Raw genomic sequence first — 17,196 nt, forward strand, 5'->3', positions numbered from 1 at the left:
GTTGGGGGGGTGGGGAGGCAACGTGAGCGGGGGAATGCCGGATCACGGAGGGATGTGGAGCAGCGCCGGTGGCCTCAGGTGGGGGGCTTAAGGTGGAGCAGTGCTGCTGGCCTCGGGGGGGAGGGAACGTATCAAGCGAGTTTCCCTTAGTTCCTATGGGGAAACTCGCTTTGATATACAAGTACTTTGGTTTACGAGCATGCTTCTGGAACGAATTATGCTCGTATACCAAGGTTCTACTGTACTTGTGAATTTTTATTTTTTTTTTAAACCTGCCTAAGTTCCAGTAAATATTGCAGTTCTTGTCTCGAAGCCTGTACAGATTGGTAAGACTAGCAACTCTGGAGAAAATCTCACAGTACCTGAAGGTATCACTATCTTGGCTACAGCCCCAATTCTATAGGGGACTATCATAATCTTGGAGGAGAGCCCAAATCTGTAGATAAATATGAGTATCCCCAAGATGAGTGCTCAGATCTGAAGGGTCTAAAAAACAAAGTAGCTGAATCAAAGGCCCAGATTTTCAAAACTTTAACGCGGTCTCTAAACTGGTTTCAGCCACCCAGTCCTTCAGGGAGAAAGCCATATATGTTACAGACACTTTGTAAAAATATAAGTCTGCTACTATTTGGGTTTTCTGCCATGTACTTGTGACCTGGATTGTCCCCCCCTCCCATTGTTGCCCCCCCGGTCAAATTTAAGAACCCATAATGGCCCACGAGTCAAAAAGTTTGCCCATCCCTGCTCTAACCACTACATTTATGGTGGAAAGTGTGAGGCTACAGAAACATCCAAGTTAAAAATGTCCAAATAGGCACCATTTAATCGTGGGAGGAGCCAGCTTTGTAATGGACTGGCCATAAGAACATAAGGAAATTTATGGAACGTAGACACAGCTTGAAGTTCAGAAAGGGCACCCCCCCCCCCCCCACGGGAACCCCACCAACCCTTAAACTTGACAAAGGGGAATATGCATGTAATTCTTAGAGAGGCTGGTCAAGACAGAAATCCAGCTTACCAGTTACTGAAGAGGCAACGTGCAAATCGGACAAAATAGATGGGCGGGAGTTCAGCCTCCAGAGGAGATTTACAAGAAGGAAAATTAGCAGAGGTAAGAAACCTAATCTTTCATTCTTGTACAATCCTTCTGGAGGCTGAATTCAAGGAACGTATCAAAGCAGTTCCAAATCTCAGGGGGGGGCCCGATGAGCCCACCGTGAGATCAGAAGTGCCAAAAGCCGTATTACACTTAGCTGTCACATCAAGCCGATAAAACCTGGAAAAGGTATGAAAGGAAGCTCACGTGGCTGCCCGACAAATCTCAGGCAAGACCGCATAAGATTCAGCCCACAAGGAAGCCATTGCTCTGGTAGAGTGAACCTTCACTCCAAAAGGAAAGCTTCTTCCCCACCGCTACATAAGCCATGGAAATGGCCGCCCATATCCAACACAAAATGGTAGCCTTGGAGGCAGACTGACCCCGACGTGCGGGGCCCGCCAGGACAAACAGATGGTCCGACAGACAGAAGTTGTTAGTAGCCTCTAGGTATCTCAAAATGAGACGCCGTATATCCAGAGACCGCAAACATGCTCTTGAGACTTGGAACCCGAAGGAACAAAGGCTGGCAAACAAGCTTCCTGGTTGACATGGAGAGTGGAACCACTTTCGGAAGAAAAGAAGGCACAACCCTCAAAATAATTGCAAACTCCGTGATGTGGAGAAAAGGATCTCTGCATGACAAACCCTGAAGCTCTGACACTCGTCGGGCCTCACCAATCAGGAGCATACAGCGAGTGATTTCCTTCACTTGCCGGTGCTCCGGCTGCTCTCTCCTGCTGCCCTCTCCAGTCTCCCCCACGAAAAACCATATTCGCAGTTTTTCAAGATTCACGGGGGTTCCTGGAATGGAACCCCCATGAATATCGGGGGAATACTGTATATTCAATATTTCACCTCTTCCAGAGACATGATCTAGCTGCTTGGAAATCCTACAGGTGAGAATGTAATGCCTGCTTGTCCTCTGAGAAAGCAAAGATGCTTACCTGTAGCAGGTGTTCTTCGAAGACAGAAGGCATATATTCTCACAACCCACCCGCTTCCCCTAGTTTGCTTCTTAGTTTTGTTACTTAACTAATGGTCCTGTGAGCCGACGTCAGTTGGGAAGGTGCTGAAATATATGTGGTAGGGGCACTGCCTAAAGATTTAAAGTGATAGTGCACTTTGCAGTGTTCTTACTGGGTTCTATGGATGATCTCACCCACACGTGAGAATATATGCCTGCTGTCCTCAGAGAACATCTGCTACAGATAAGTATTTTTGCTTTATTCAAAAATAACAAAACAGAATTTTCACGATTTTTACTGATCCCTGAAAGTATAATATTTATGTATTCATTGCTTTTTTTCCCCTCCATTTGCTGAATGTATGTTTAAAACTGTATCCCATTAGATCTCTCCAAATTGTTTTTGTTTAATATTCATAGGCACCTTTGTCGTCCTTGCCACAACCGAGAAAAAGCCAGGGGTCTGGGCAAATATATTTGTCAGAAGTGCCATGCGATCATTGAAGAGCAACCTCTTATTTTCAAAAATGATCCCTATCATCCAGATCACTTTAACTGTGCCAACTGTGGGTAAGTACATTTTTATGTAGTGGTGTGCAGAGAGGAGCTAGTGGTTAGTGTACTGAGCTACAAGTCAAACCAAAATTCTGGCAAACAAATTGAAGAACATAAGAATTGCTGGGTCAGACCAGTGGTCCATCGTGCCCAGCAGTCCGCTCACGCAGCGGCCCCCGAGTCAAAGACCTGTGCCCTAACCGAGACCAGCCCTACCTGTGTTCGTTCTGTGACAATATCCTGCTTCTGAGATTACCTGGTAATTTTATGATGATGCCAACTGTTTCTTTTTTTACCCCTTTTGAAAGTATACAAGCATTCCAAGTGCTTGTAATCCACGGAGTTATGCACTCAAGTTGTGGGTGGCTAGTTGTCTGTTTCTGCAGTACAAAATTATGATGCAGCTTATAGTGCTGCTTTGACACAATACTGTATAGAAATGTGTGTACTGTATATTTAGAGGAGAAGTTATCAAGGTGTGTTAGGGCTTTAAGCTGCATTATTTGCCCCTTATCATGACTTAAAGGGTCTTGACACAGCTTGACCTATTTTACTGCAGTGATATTTAAATCGCCATAGGTTACATTGCATAGTTTACATCGTATTAGTATGAAAAAACCCTAGTATGACTTGGGGTCTGCAGCAGGTGCACACCACGTGTTGTGGCCCAGAAATCATGGTAAAATAACCTCAACTAAAAAAGTTGAGGTTATTTTACTGTCAAGGAGCACTAACGACTCAGTACTTCTGTGTCTGAAGTGCAAGGGGTCACAGGGCTGCTCTTAACATATCACCACTCTCCCCAAGGCAGCATCCTCCTTCCCAATCTCAGCCCCCCCTAACCCAAAGCTTCCTCCTACTTTTCAAGGCTTCCCCCGCCCCCCACCAGTGAGGGCCCTTATCTGGTATTCCAGTAGTTGCTGGACAAGAGCTTTCCCCCTTTGATTCTGCCTGGCTGTTGTCACATCCAAAATGGTGCTCCTAGCAGTAGTGTTCCACTACTGGAGACTAGTTTAAGATTACCATAAGGGTGGCATTTTGGATGTGGTGCCAGCTGGGCAAGAGCAAAAGGGATCAATCTTGCCCAACAACCACTGGACCACCATGTGAGGGGCCTGATGCTCTTGGTGGGGAAGGGCCCTGAGTAATAGAAGTGAGCTTCAAAGGGGGGAGGGGGGTGTCTGCCATGAAATCATGGTGGAGGACTGATGGGGGAGGGAAGCATTGCGAGCAGTCCTTGGCACATTAGGCCCGGAAGCATCAGACTCTATGCGGCCTGATGATCCTTGGCACATAGAATAACACGGCTTTCAAATAGTTTGCAAACAATGTTTTGTTACCACAGGATTCAGCAGCTTGCAAAACCAAGATACCACAAGTTGCATTCCATGGTATATCAAGGTGTGGTAAAAGATTGCCTTTTATGGATTTTAATAACCTCCCCTTAAGGCTCATTGGAAAGGGTATTTACTGTACTTTTGTGTTTCATGCTTTTAAGGTGCTGAGAAATGCAGGTTTTTAAAATTCTGGGTGGGGAGTGGAGTTTCATTACTGCAGCAATGAATACCGACATGCAGTGGCGTAGTGTCGTAGGCCCCCTTAGGGCGATGGCTCATGGGGCAACCTATGGCAGTATTTAATAGCCTATGAGGTCAATTTAGGCCTCATAGGAATAGCCAGGAAAAGGCTCATAAGCATGAAATAAAGTTCAAGTTCAGTTTATTTAATATACCGCAAATATAAAACCAGAAGGCAAATCTAAGCGGTTTACAATAAAAAATTTAAAAAACAAAAAACAATTTAAATAGGGTAAGAACAGAGAAAATACAAAATGTAAAGGAAAACAATTGAGAACATGGGGAAAGAGGAAATCGGGGATTACAATAAAAATAAAAAGGTTGGGGAAAGGGATGAACAACGTGGTAAGGGAGGGACATAGCTAGCAGGCATAGACTTGAGTATCACAGTAGTAAGGGGGGGGTGCTCTGCCCCAGGCACCGTCTTGGTGAGGGCACAGGCACCCGTCCTCCTCTCCATCCCCAGCTCCTTCCCCACCGCCCACTGCCGCGGGTGTGCGCCGTTTACCTTCCCCATACTTCTATAATGTTCCTGGCGTGAGCAGCAACCCCCAAGCTGCTGTTGCGCCAGTGTCAGCTCTTCCTCTGATGTCACATCCTGAACCCACGCCTAGGAAGTGACATCAGAGGAAGAGCCAACCCTTGCTACGTCACTGCCAACATGTACTGTAATCATGGTTGCCAAATGGGATAAATTATAAAGTCAGTAATTATATTATGACTAATGGGTCTGTGTATCTGCTGCTGAACTCTCAGGTTCTGTGAGGCTGTGCTATTTGGAAGTCAGAGCCTTTGTCTCAATGCATAAATGGTTGAATCTCCACATAGTAAGTCAGGCTGTGCACAGGGAGGGTAATCCTGTAAACATTTCCATGAGTAAAGTTGTATGATATGCAGTTATCCCAGGACAAGCAGGCAGCATATTCTTTACGCATGGGTGACGTCACCGACGGAGCCCTCGGTACGGACCTTTTTACTAGAAAGTTCTAGTTGGCCGCACCGCGCGTGCGCGAGTGCCTTCCCGCCCGACGGAGGAGTGCGTGGTCCCCAGTTTCTTCGTTTCCGCGGAGCGAAGAAGACGTGTGTTTTTCAACGTCGTTGAAATCCTCCTTTTGCCTTCCCGCTCGCGTTATTTTTTCAGTTTATTCACCTTCGGGTGCTTTTTTCTTTCACTTTAAAAAAAAAAAAAAAAAAAAATCTTTTCTTTTTGCTTTATTTTCGTTCCTGCCCCGGCGGGGCCTGTTGTCACGATCCAGGGCCTCGGGGTTTGATTTTGCAGAGGCCGTGTTCCCATTCATGCCCCCGCAGCCCGGTTTTAAGAAGTGCCAGCGGTGTGCACGCCCGATCTCCCTCACTGACCCACACAATTGGTGCTTGCAGTGCTTGGGACCGGAGCATCGGGCGGACTCCTGCACCCGCTGTGCCACTCTTAAAAAATGCACTTTGAAGAATCGTCAAATCCAACAAAATCTACTTTTCGGCACCGGCCCGACTATGGATTCGACCTCTTCATCTGCGGCACCGTCGAAATCGGCACCGACCACTTCGACGACGCCTGAGACGACATCGGCGCCTCCGGCGCCAGGTAAGCCGGCTAAGAAGCCTTCCACCCTTGAGCGCCCTCCCACCTCGGGGACGACACCAGTCCTCTCGGCTCCACGCCGAGCCAAGAAACCTCCACTCCGATATCGTGTGATGCCTCGTCATCGGCCTCCTCATCGCCGGAGTGTAGAGCGGCACCCATGGAACCAAAGAAGAAAAGAAGTGGTTCCGGTTGCCTCCCCTGGATGACCGCATTGGCGGCCAATCCTCCAGGACAAGTTGCAGGAACAACTCCGCCAGCAACTTCAGCAGCATCTTACCCTCTATCTTGGCACCGCTGCTTCTGTACCAGACCGGCCCGAGCCCCACAGCCGTCCAACCGGTATCCACTCCATCGGTACCTATTGGACTCCTCCATGCCCATTCGCTCGGCACCACATCTCCATTCCCATGTCGAGACTGTCGCCTTGACGACGACCGGATCCTCCTCGGGACCGAGCAGGGGCACCGGTCTTCCCGACGACCCTGACCGGCACCGTTCTTCCCGGGACCGAGACAGACACAGGTCTTCATCACCCGGTAACGTCTCGGTACGCTCAGGCAAGTCTTTGTCTAAAACTCACCATACCGAGCCTTCCACTCCGGTCTCTCGACACGCACACACCGATGTCAGAGACCCGGACCTATGGGAAGAATCCCCTCCTGGTACCGAGGAGGATGCATCGTCGTCGGACGAAGAGCCTTCGGCACCCGATACCACATCTAAACCTGAACAATCTTCCTTCTCTAAATTCCTCAGGGAGTTGTCAGGGGCCCTGTCTTTGCCACTGGAATCTGACTCTAAGAAGTCACAAGCTTTCCTGGAGGCATTGGATTTCGATCAACCTCCCAAAGAGTTCCTGAAGTTACCCGTGCACGATATCCTACGGGAAACTTTTTATAAAAATTGGGAGAACCCGCTGACTGTCCCTGGGGCCCCCCGTAGTTGGACAGCCTCTATAGGGTCATACCAATCCCAGGATTTGATAAACCCCAACTGCCCCATGAGTCTCTCCTGGTAGAGTCCACCCTAAAAAAGACTCAGGGCTCCAGTGTTTATGCCTCCACCCCTCCTGGCAGAGAGGGCAAAACTATGGACAAGTTTGGCAAGCGGCTCTACCAGAATGCCATGCTTGCCAACAGGGCAAACAACTACTCCTTTCATTTTTCATTCTACCTGAAACATCTGGTAATGCAACTCTCCACCATGCAAAAGTACATGCCGGAGCACAAGGTTCCACTTTTCCAGCAGCACATCTCCAGCCTGCTTCAACTGAGAAAATTTATGGTGCGCTCTATCTATGACTCTTTTGAGCTCACCTCCCGTGCATCTGCCATCGCTGTGGCTATGCGCCGCCTGGCCTGGCTCAGGGTCTCTGATCTGGACGTCAACCATCAAGACCGACTAGCCAACGCCCCATGTCTGGGAAACGAATTATTCGGAGAGTCCATGGATACCACCACACAGAAACTCTCTGCCCATGAGACCAGATGGGATACTCTCATTAAACCAAAGAAAAAGGCTCCCCCTGCTCGTCCTTACAGACCGCAGACTTCATATCAACGCAGGTTCTCTGCCAGGCCGCTCAACCCACCTTCACAGCAACCTAGGCGGGCAACCGCAACACCAACACACCCAGGCTCGTGCCCAGTCTAATCAACCTGCCAAGCCTCTTCCTCCTGCCAAACCTTCTCAGCCCTTTTGACTCCTCTCTCCAGGGCTTAGCCAGTCTTCCACCCTCATTGCCTCTTCCTCAGCCAATCGGAGGCAGGCTCCACATCTTCCTCAGCCGTTGGGAGGTCATCACATCGGGACCAGTGGGTCCTCAACATCATCCGCCACGGCTACTCTCTCAACTTCCAGACTCTTCCACCAGACAATCCTCCCGTAGAGTCTGCTTCTCATTCAACTCAAATCCCCCTCCTCCTGAGGGAGGTCCAATCCCTCCTTCTTCTCAATGCCATCGAAGAAGTGCCTCCGGAACAAAGAGGCCGGGGATTCTACTCCCGTTACTTCCTAGTTCCAAAGAAGACAGGAGACCTACGTCCCCATTCTCGATCTCAGGGACCTCAACAAGTGTCTAGTCCAAGGAGAAGTTCTCAGAATGCTCTCCCTTGCCACGCTTTACCCTCATCTCTCTCAGAACGACTGGCTATGTTCCCTGGACCTCAAGGAGGCCTACACTCACATACCAATCAATCCAACTTCACGTCGCTACCTACGATTCCAGGTGCACCATCGCCATTATCAGTATAAAGTGCTACCTTTTGGCCTCGCTTCATCACCCAGGGTGTTCACCAAATGCCTCATTGTGGCGGCGGCCTTCCTCAGGTCTCACAACCTCCAGGTGTTTCCCTACTTGGACGATTGGTTGGTGAAAAGCACCTACGTCTCCGCTTGGTGCTACAAGCCACCCATCATACCATCTCTCTCCTCCATCTGCTGGGGTTCGAGATCAACTACCCAAGTCGCATCTGCTTCCCACACAGCGCCTTCAGTTCATTGGAGCAGTTCTCGACACCACACTAATGATGGGCGTTTCTCCCCTCCGACCGACAGCGGACTCTTCTCCGCCTGTGTCGTCAGGTGCTCCTTCATCACTCCATTTTCTGCCAGACAGATGATGGTCCTCCTGGGGACACATGGCCTCGACGGTGCATGTGCTTCCCCTGGCACGACTCCACCTCAGGGACACCTCAATGGGACTCTGGCCAACCAGTGGTCTCACAGACCTCGAATCTTCTTTCTCATCCCATCTCTGTGACATCGTCTCTTCAGCGATCTCTACAATGGTGGTTGAACTCCTCAAATCTTTCCAAGGGGCCTTCTTTTTCATCTGCCCCCGCATTCCATGATCATTCACCACGGATGCCTCCCCTTATGCATGGGGAGCTCACCTGGGAGACCTACGCACCCAAGGTCTTTGGACCCCACAGGAGCGTCGACATCACATCAATTTCCTAGAACTACGAGCCATGTTCCTACGCTCTCAAGGCCTTCCAGCACCTTCTTTGTCCTCAGGTTCTGCTCCTGTGCACGGACAACCAAGTCGCCATATACTACATAAAACTATAACAGGGCGGCACAGGATCTCGCCTCCTTTGTCATGGAGGCTCTTCGCATTTGGACCTGGGCCACGGCCCGCAGTCTCTTCCCTCCAAGGCGGGTCTATATCCAGGGCGAACAGAACTCCCTGGGCCGACAATCTCAGTCGCATCCTACAACCTCACGAGTGGACTTTGGATCCTCCCACGCTCCTCTCCATTATTTGCTCGCTGGGGGCACTCCGCAAGTGGACCTATTTGCAGCCCCTCACAACCATCAGCATGCCCCAGTTCTGCTCCAGACTCTTCTCTCCTCACCGTCTGGCCCCGGATGCATTCCTTCTCGATTGGACGGGATCGGTTCCTCTATGCCTTTCCTCCTCTACCTCTGATGTTGCGGACTTTATCCAAACTCCGCAGGGACGGAATCCACCATGATCCTCATAGCTCCCCGGTAGGCCTCGTCAACACTGGTTCTCCCTCCTGCTTCAGCTCAGCTCCAGGGAGCCCATTCCTCTACCTGTGTTTCCTACTCTACTTACACAGCAGCATCAGTCTCTACTACATCCCAATCTGTCTTCGCTCCACCTGACAGCTTGGTTTCTCTCCGGGCTGACCTCTTCAGGAAATCTATCTCAGCCTGTCCGTCTCGTTTTGGACGCCTCCAGGAAACCGGCCACCCTCCAATGTTACCATCAGAAGTGGGAACCAGGTTCTCCTTTGGTGCCTCCGTCATCATCACAATCCCACCTCTTTAGTGGTGGAACCTGTTCTGGACTACTTGCTCTCCCTCGTCCAACGCAGGCCTCATAGTCTACCTACAATCAGATGTCCATCTCAGTGCCAATCACGGCTTTTCATGAGCCTATCCTGGGATAAACCCCTCACGGCTCACCCTGTGGTTTTCACGATTCATGAGGGGCCTCTTCAACATCAAACCACCCTCTGCAGCCTCCTCCGGTCGTCTGGGACTGAATGTGGTTTTGTCTGCCCTCATGAAACCTCCTTTTGAGCCACTTTGCCACAACTTCGCTCAAATTTCTGACATGGAAAGTGCTTTTCCTCATTGCCATCACCTCTGCCAGGAAGGGTCTAGTGAGCTTCATGCACTGGTGGCCGATCCACCGTTCACTATTTTTCACCATGACAAGGGTGGTTCTGCGCACCACATCCAAAGTTCCTCCCCAAGGTGGTCTCTGCTTTTCACCTCAACCAGTCCATTGTGTTGCCTGTTTTCTTCCCGAAACCCCATTCACATCCCGGGAACAGGCATTGCACCGTCTTGACTGCAAGCGTGCCCTGGCCTTACTATCTTGATCGTACAAGGGCTCACCGCTTGTCCCTCAGCTCTTCCTGACCTTCGACCCGAATCGTTTGGGTGTCGACCGGTCTCCTAAACGAACGCTATCCAACTGGCTTGCAGCTTGCATCGCGTTCTGTTATGCTCGGGCGCGGTCTGTCACTGGACGGTGTGCTGTCACGGCCCACAGGGTGAGAGCTATGGCCGCTTCTGTGCTTTCCTCCGTTCCACACCCATTGAGGAAATCTGCAAGGCGGCCACCTGGTCCTCAGTTCACACATTCACTACTCACTACTGTCTGGATGCTTTCTCCAGACGGGATGGGCACTTCGGCCAATCTGTACTTCATGAATTTATTTTCCTAATGGCCAACCATCCCTCCTCCCTCTTTGTTAGCTTGGAGGTCACCCATGCGTAAAGAATATGCTGCCTGCTTGTCCTGGGATAAAGCACAGTTACTTACCGTAACAGGTGTTATCCAGGGACAGCAGGCAGATATTCTTACGTCCCACCCTCCTCCCCGGGTTGGCTTTCTAGCTGGCTTATACTAACTGGGGACCACGCACTCCTCCGTCGGGCGGGAAGGCACTCGCGCACGCGCGGTGCGGCCAACTAGAACTTTCTAGTAAAAAGGTCCGTACCGAGGGCTCCGTCGGTGACGTCACCCATGCGTAAAGAATATCTGCCTGCTGTCCCTGGATAACACCTGTTACGGTAAGTAACTGTGCTAAATGGCCTGGTAAACAAAACTGGCCACCAGATATGTGGGCAGAATTAAATGCATACAAACTCTATATCTGTATTTGACAGAAGTTTGAGGAGCTCTCAAGAGCAAGGGAGTGCACTTAAGCCCATACATTTATAAAGTGGAACATAGGTGCACGATTTAATACAAAAAATGTGTGCATCCCAAATAGCAGATTCTTGGTATAATCCAGGTTGATATAATTTTGAAATTGGAAATACATGCATATTTTAACATGATCTGCACAGAGAACAATATGCTAGGGCTGCACGTAAATCGCAATTAACGCCACGATTAAGGTGTTAATTATGACTACAGTCCAAATTACTTGCTTATTTTTCCTCTCACTTTCTCCCACCACCTCCCTCTCCAGTTTCAAGGTTTACAGATAGTGAAACTTTTTTTCCAAGTATAATAACTAGAAAACAAGCTTGTAATAAATATATTTTAGAGATACTTCTTTATCATAATTCATCTTTTTTTTTAGTTTTATCTTGTGTTCTTTCATCTTTTTCTTTTTTAGTTTTGTGTTCTTAAACATACTAATTTGTTTCAATATGTGCATATAAGAATTAGAGCAAATCATATCATAAGAACTGCCATCTCCGGATCAGACCTTCGGTCCATCAAGTCTGACAATCTGCACACATGGAGGCCCAGCCAGGTGTACACATGGCGTAATTTTAGTCACACATATCCCTCTATGCCTCTCGCAAGGAGATGTGCATCTAGTTTGCTTTTAAATCCTAGAACGGTGGATTCCGCAATTTACTGTAATATACAATACTAGTGTTTAAGCCCGTTAGATTAACGGGTGCTAGATGTCTCCTGCTTTTGAACCTGGGCAGGGGCAGCGGCAGAGCCGGGGCGGGAGGGAGTGACGGTGGGAGAGCAATTTCAAAGCCTCGGCAGTGGCGGCTCCTTGACCAATCCGCGCTTACAATGTCCCCACACTCGCGGTCTGGCTGGCTCCCCCACCAAAGCCCTTCGCAGCGGCAGCCCCTCCCGCATCCGTCCCCGCATCCCATGCCTCTCCGAAGGCCAGCTCCCACAAAAATGGTGCCCCTCTGTCCAAAGCCGCAGCGGCAGCCTCCCTCAAGACACATTTCAAATCTGACATATTGTAATCACAAAACTGAAAATAAAATTATTTTTCTTACCTTTTGTTGTCTGGTCATTATTCATACCATGTAGGGGTCCCAGGCTATGGTTGGCTTTTGATAACTCACTTGCCAGGGCCCCTTCTTTCTTCTTCCCTCCCTCCAGCTGAAGACAGGCACCTCCCCCCGTGGTCTGAGACAGGAGGGAGCAGTTAGGAGAGGGTCTGAGGGCAAAGAGGGGCTCAACAGCACACAACCACCTTTCCTTCCCTCTCTCCATCAGGTGCAGTGAATCCACCAATGTTAAAAGGAGCCGCGTCGAAATCGGAGGCCTGCCACTGCCGTAGCACTTTCCCCTCTGCCTTGGTCCCGCCCCTTCTCTGACATATGGGACTGCGGCAGAGGGAACGTGTTACGGTGGCGGCAGGGCTCCAATTTCAAAGCAGCTGAACTGTACCTGATGGAGGAAGGGAAGGAACGGTGGGGCAAATTTCGGCAACGGCAGGAATTGTTTGGCGGGCCAAGCATCGTGAAACTTTGTTTCTTTAGGCAGCCCCGGTTGTTTACTTGGATTCAATGTGAGCCGGGTGAGGAAGGCCGCCGCAGCCTCGTGGCTAGGTAGGGGGACAACAATGGCGCTTATGCTCAAGCCCCCGCCGCAGCTCCTCTCTCGATCCTGGTGCGGTTCGAGAGAGGAGTCGTGGTGGCAGCTTGAACATAAGCGCGATTGTTGTCCCCCTACCTAGCCGCGAGGCTGCGGCGGGGTTTCCATGGCAACCCTGATCGCGGATCTCAGTGTAGGGCCGGGTCTGGCGGCGCCGTGTAGGGTGGAAGCGGGAGGCAGGACCTCAGCACAGCACCGCCAGGCGGCTCGCGCCACCCAGGAGCTCGAGGCCGGCTGCAGACATGTCTGGGGTGGCATGGTGCAGGAGGAACAGTGATCGGTGGAGAGCAGGTGATGACAGTGATCGGTGGCGCGAGGTGGAGAGTAGGTGATGACGTAAAATGTGCGCATGCGCACTCGTGTTTTCGTGACGGATCAGGGAACACGATTTTTTTAGTGCGCATGCGCGGCCTAGCATTTTATTATATTAGATACATCTTGCAGCTCTGTAATGTTTAGAAACAATAAAAGGAAATGAGAAGCCCAGTTTGTTCTTTGAACCTGCCAGAGCTATAGATGTATAAAATTACTTAGGGGGTCTTAAGAAGCCTCCTAATGTTGGGCATTGCTAGAAAGTGAAAAGGATATATTTGAGAAGAATTTTCTGAATAAGGAATAGTATTTAATACATCATAGGTGCTCAGTATAAAAGGATTGAGGCCTCCCCAGCCCCAACTGTGACCTTCCCTACCTGATAATTTATTTGGTATCTAGATTATCTAGACGGTTTACAATAAGGTACTCGAGCATTTTTCCTTCCTATTATTCCCTCTTTATCTGCCCCCCCCAAAAAAAATCTGACCTCTGAGCTGTAGCACTTTTCCTTCCCTTACTCCCATTGCCATCTCTGGCGTGCCCGCAATACTATTTATACGGCAAAGCTGTGTGGGACCTCGGGCCTTTGCACACTCAGCTGCTGCTTCTGGACCAACCCCTCTTCTAGTATAACTTCCTCTTTCAGAGGAGGCAGGCTGGCAAAGGAAGCTGCAGCAAGGTAAAGATAGCAACAGGAGGGAGGGAACCTCTGCTTTCAGAGGAGCAGCTGCTGGCTCTGCTGGTCACTTCCCTCTGATAGCAATTTCCTGTTCTGGAGTGCAAAAGACAAGCCCAGTGGCCACCACGCCTATGAAAGCAGAGTTTTCACTTTGGAATTTTTTTATTGCTACTCTTTTGAGGAGAAGCAGCAGTGGTCGGGAGGAGGGGAAGAGAACTCAAATAGTAGAGATGGTGGCTGCAAGGGAGTAAAGAGAGGTGGGAGGGGGTTGGAAAAAGAAGCTGGCTGTAAGGGTGTATAGAGAAGGGAGATGACGACTGAAAATAGGGATGGGGAGAAAGATGAGAGAAACACTGGATGTAAAGGGTGGAGAGAAAAAGGGATATGCTGGGTAGAAAAAAGGAGCTGTGGAGGAGTTGCTGGATGAAACAGGGAAGAGAAATTTTGGCTGGAAATGGGTAAGGAGAGGAGGAGATAACTGCATTGAAATGGGGAGAGATGCTGGAGGGAAGAGAGGAGAAATCCTGTCTGGAAGCAATGGAGAGAAGGGAGATGGAAGGGGGAAAGATAGAGGAAGTGATAGACTGGAGAATAAGAGGAAAGGCAATAAAAAAGCCAAGGTGAGGGAAAATTTTTTTTATTATTATTATTTTTAGAATATATCATTGGCCAATAGACTGGGAAGCTAGATCTGACCAGGAGCCAAGTCTTAAAAGTACCTGCACATAATACTGCAAATGCTATTCTCTTTACTTTACTGTATTTCAATTTTTGGGGGCACATAATTTTCTGGAGGGTAATCAATTCACATGATTCAATCAGTTTCAGAGGTACTAGGGAAAGGCAGCTGGTAGGGATTCATCTGTACTGTGTTTAAAAGTGCCTCTGCTGTGTCCCTTTCCTGATGACATATGTTGTGCTCCCCCCCTAGGTGTGGGATTTTTTTTTTAACCTGAACCCCCACCCTACCTTAGCCTCCACAAACAGTTCAGTCACCAATCACCTATGCCAGACAGCATTCAGTATGCCGGCCCATCTTCAGCATGCCTCCAGCCTTACCCCCTTTTTTTATTTTGATAATTTGTTCACACTTGAACAAACAGGGGGAATGTGTATTTTTTTTTTTTTTAAGGCCAGCTTTATGTAAATAAAAGCTGAACTTTTATTTTCTCCCCTACATAAATCCTTTGGATATTGATTTCTATGTATATTGATAACATCTGATTATTATTGTGACTATGATGCTGTTCTGTATCATTGGTTTATTTATATTTATTATCCAAGTTTCCAAGTTTATTAAAAATTTGATAAAATGCTAATCAAAATTTCTAAGCGTTTTACAGTAATAATTTAAAAAGGAGCCCAGTTAGACTATTAATAACATAACTTTACTTACATGAAACAATAGATAAGTGGAGAGAAATACAATTTGAAAGAAAGAAAGAGCAATTAAGGACAATAACATAGGGAAAGGGAGAAATCAGTTTTAGTATAGAAAATAAGCTTAGAAAGTCCCTTAGATCAATTAACAGTTGTATGCGTCTTTAAATAAGAAGCCTTTAAGGCCACCCTTGAATTTATCTAAATTCTGTTCGGATCTTAAATATAGTGGTAACGAATTCCATATTGTTGGAGCAGTTGTTGCGAAATATGTTATATATTGTATTCATTGGTTTTAACTTAATTCTTATTTCTTTGTGTGTTGTTGCTTTACTTTTTCCTTTGAACAGCAAAGAGCTTACTGCTGATGCCCGTGAACTGAAAGGAGAATTGTACTGCTTGCCTTGCCATGACAAAATGGGTGTCCCCATTTGTGGAGCATGCAGAAGACCAATCGAAGGGCGGGTGGTCAATGCCATGGGAAAACAATGGCATGTGGAGGTAATTTTCAACTTATGCATTATCTATTTAGAAAGGTCCCTAGAGTTCTTCATATTTCATAGACGATATCTGTGATATGGGTTGAAAAGGAGGGCTTGCTTTATTAAAAAATATTTTTCATATATGGCATAGAAACATAGAAGCTATCAAACCCCTGGGACCACTTAGTCCATCCAATCTGCCCATTTTTTTTGCCTACCTGCTGTTTTGTGTGGTCCTTACCCTGTCTCTTTTACTAAGATATCCACCATCATTTTGATGATAAAAGCATTTTCTTGCTTTCCTTTTGAGCATCTCGGTGACCAATGCAGAAGGCTACTACGTACAGCAGTCTGCAGTTCATGAGAGGAATGTGTGCATGTTAGCAGGCAAACATTGATGAAGTGTAGGGTTAATTGCTGGAGCTAGCTCACATAATAAACATTTACACATGAATATAAAAATAAATGGTAACTAGATTATTAGCTATCTTGCCCTGATACAGATTTTAAGGCAAGTACAACATGAAAAGTTTACTGCCAGATCTGAGGAGGGTGTAGAATGGTAATTGTAACAACAGTGAAACTAAAGTAGATAGAATAGAATTGCTAACCAATGCAAAGGATGTGCTTGTTTTTGAGTGCAAATTAACTCAAAACGCAGCTTGATAGTTGACAAGCAAACACACATTTCATCATCTACCATCTGCAGTCGTTTTCTTTTTTCGATTGAATTTCTGTCAGAGCTGAAAATCCAAGTTCACAAAGATAAAAAGATCCAAAGGGTAATAAAGCCTTGATTGCTTTGTTGCTCAAGTTAGGATAACTACTGTACTGCATAAAAAAATAAAACTAAAATTACTTGCAATTAGTTTTCAAGGACCAATCACGCCAAAGAATGATGCTTGTGTGAGCAGTTCTATCCTTACGCACCCAGATGCTCATAACATTGACAGACTCTTGTGTATGCGACTTACATGTAATCTATTCTAGTGTGTACTTATGAAGGGAATTTTTAAAAATAAAGTAAAATTCTGGAATCTCTCGTGGCACACCCAGAATCTCTTCGGGGCACACCACTGTGCTGTGGCACACAGTTTGAGATACACTGCTATAGAAGATAGGCAGTGTAGGAACAGAGTGTAGTTGGCGAGGTTGAATGCATCTGAGAAATCTGATAAAACTGTAAATACAATATACCCACTGTCCAGCTTACTATGAACCTCACTGAGAAGGGTAATGAGTACGTTTTATGTACTGAAACCGGGGGCAAAAATCTGATTGACAAGGATTTTGGCATTTATTGAATTAATATGAGCGAGTAGTTGGGTAAAGATGATAAACTGAGTTTTGAAAGGAACTTTAGATTAGAGGTAGTAGTTTGTCAGAGTAGAAGGATCTAAGGATTACAGCTTCAGTATTAGGCAAACAATAGTAAGTTTCCATGAGGATGGTACCTGTAGAAAGGCTGTTTGATGCAATGTAACATATAAATGGGATTAAACCTAAGTAGGGTAGTTTCAACCAAGTTGATGGGAAGGGATCAAGAGAACAAGTTGTTGGGTTTATTTTAGCAAGAGAACTTAGAGGGAATATTAAATGATATCCAAGTAGAGCTATACAAGGGCGATGGATGCCAGACAAAGTGGGAAGGATGGTATAGAGTTCATGGTAGTAGAATCAAACGTATACTGTAGAACTTAGAACAGAAAT

At 47.4% G+C, this 17,196-nt stretch overlaps 1 protein-coding gene across 3 annotated transcripts in view; it reads left to right on the forward strand.

Moving 5' to 3' along the window:
* Window positions 1–17,196, forward strand: part of LIMS1 (LIM zinc finger domain containing 1) — a 111,129-nt gene that overhangs the window by 68,767 nt on the left and 25,166 nt on the right. For all 3 annotated transcript variants that reach the window (XM_033948867.1, XM_033948866.1, XM_033948865.1), the window contains exons 5-6: window positions 2,484–2,633; window positions 15,355–15,505. In XM_033948867.1, coding sequence (XP_033804758.1) covers window positions 2,484–2,633; window positions 15,355–15,505 — 301 coding nt within the window. The remainder of the gene's footprint in view (window positions 1–2,483; window positions 2,634–15,354; window positions 15,506–17,196) is intronic.

The sequence above is a fragment of the Geotrypetes seraphini genome, chromosome 6, assembly GCF_902459505.1.
Source record: "Geotrypetes seraphini chromosome 6, aGeoSer1.1, whole genome shotgun sequence".
NCBI classification, from domain to species: domain Eukaryota; kingdom Metazoa; phylum Chordata; class Amphibia; order Gymnophiona; family Dermophiidae; genus Geotrypetes; species Geotrypetes seraphini.